Source organism: Acanthisitta chloris, unplaced genomic scaffold, assembly GCF_000695815.1.
Source record: "Acanthisitta chloris isolate BGI_N310 unplaced genomic scaffold, ASM69581v1 scaffold13639, whole genome shotgun sequence".
Classification (NCBI taxonomy): domain Eukaryota; kingdom Metazoa; phylum Chordata; class Aves; order Passeriformes; family Acanthisittidae; genus Acanthisitta; species Acanthisitta chloris.
In genome coordinates, this window is record NW_008690909.1 from 992 (window position 1) to 1,922 (window position 931).

General features: G+C 66.1%; 1 protein-coding gene across 1 annotated transcript in view; it reads left to right on the plus strand.

Annotated features, from left to right (window-relative positions):
• TNFRSF25 (tumor necrosis factor receptor superfamily, member 25) overlaps window positions 1-888 on the plus strand; it is a gene marked incomplete at its 5' end in the record, with an annotated part of 1,663 nt that extends 775 nt beyond the window's left edge. Inside the window, 3 exons of the mRNA XM_009082017.1 lie at window positions 1-37; window positions 132-193; window positions 278-888. Coding sequence (XP_009080265.1) covers window positions 1-37; window positions 132-193; window positions 278-888 — 710 coding nt within the window. The remainder of the gene's footprint in view (window positions 38-131; window positions 194-277) is intronic.
• Between the last annotated feature and the right edge of the window lie 43 nt (window positions 889-931).

Below are 931 nucleotides of genomic sequence, written 5' to 3' on the forward strand. Positions count from 1 at the left end.
TCTACGCCGAGGGGAGCGAGTGCCATCCCTGTCACGCGTAAGCACTGACCCTCCCTCTGTCCTAGCCAGGGACACGTGCGGGGTCAGCTGTGTGACACGGCGTGGCCCCCATGGCTTTCCTCTCCTTTCAGGAGCACCCAGGAGACATGTGGCAAAGAGTGCCAGCGAGTGTGTGGTGGCAGCGGTGGCCAAGGTGCAGGGGCAGCAGGGCGGGGGGTGGTGGTGCGGGGTCACTGTGCTGGCTGGCTGATGGGAATGCTCCTGCTCCTCCTTGCAGGCTCGGGGCTGGAGTACATCCTACTGGGACTCACTGGGCCCCTCTTCCTGGGTGCCCTCGCCATCTACCACAAGAGGAAGAGGCTCCGGCATGATACCTTGGCAGGTGGCCCCATCCAACCGGTGCGGGCGGCCACCCCCACAGCCAGGGCTGCGGCCACGCCGTGGTGCCAGTTCAATGTCCAGGGCTGGGACAGCCTGTGCTGGATCCAGCCGCGCTCCCCACAGGGGCGGGAGCATGCCACTGGCACAGCAAGGCAGAGCCCCAAGCACCAGGCATTGCTATGTGAGCAGCCTGGTGACAAGGCGGACCTCTCTGCCCCCCCGGAACCCCGAGGTGCCCTGCTGCAAGGCAGCCAGCTCTACGCCGTCATCGATGCGGTGCCAGTGCGGCGCTGGAAGGAGTTCATGCGGATGCTGGAGCTGCGGGAGGCAGAGATCGCGCTGGAGGAGCTGGAGGTGGCCCACATCCGCGACCAGCAGTACGAGATGCTGAAGCGCTGGTGCCAGCAGACCAGTGCCACGCTCGACCGTGTCTTCGCTGCCCTGGAGCGCATGGAGCTTGCTGGCTGCGCAGAGGCACTGCGCCAGAGCCTGCTGGCGGGGCCCTGACCCGGGGAATTTGTGCCATTCCTGGTGAATTTGGGCCATTCCT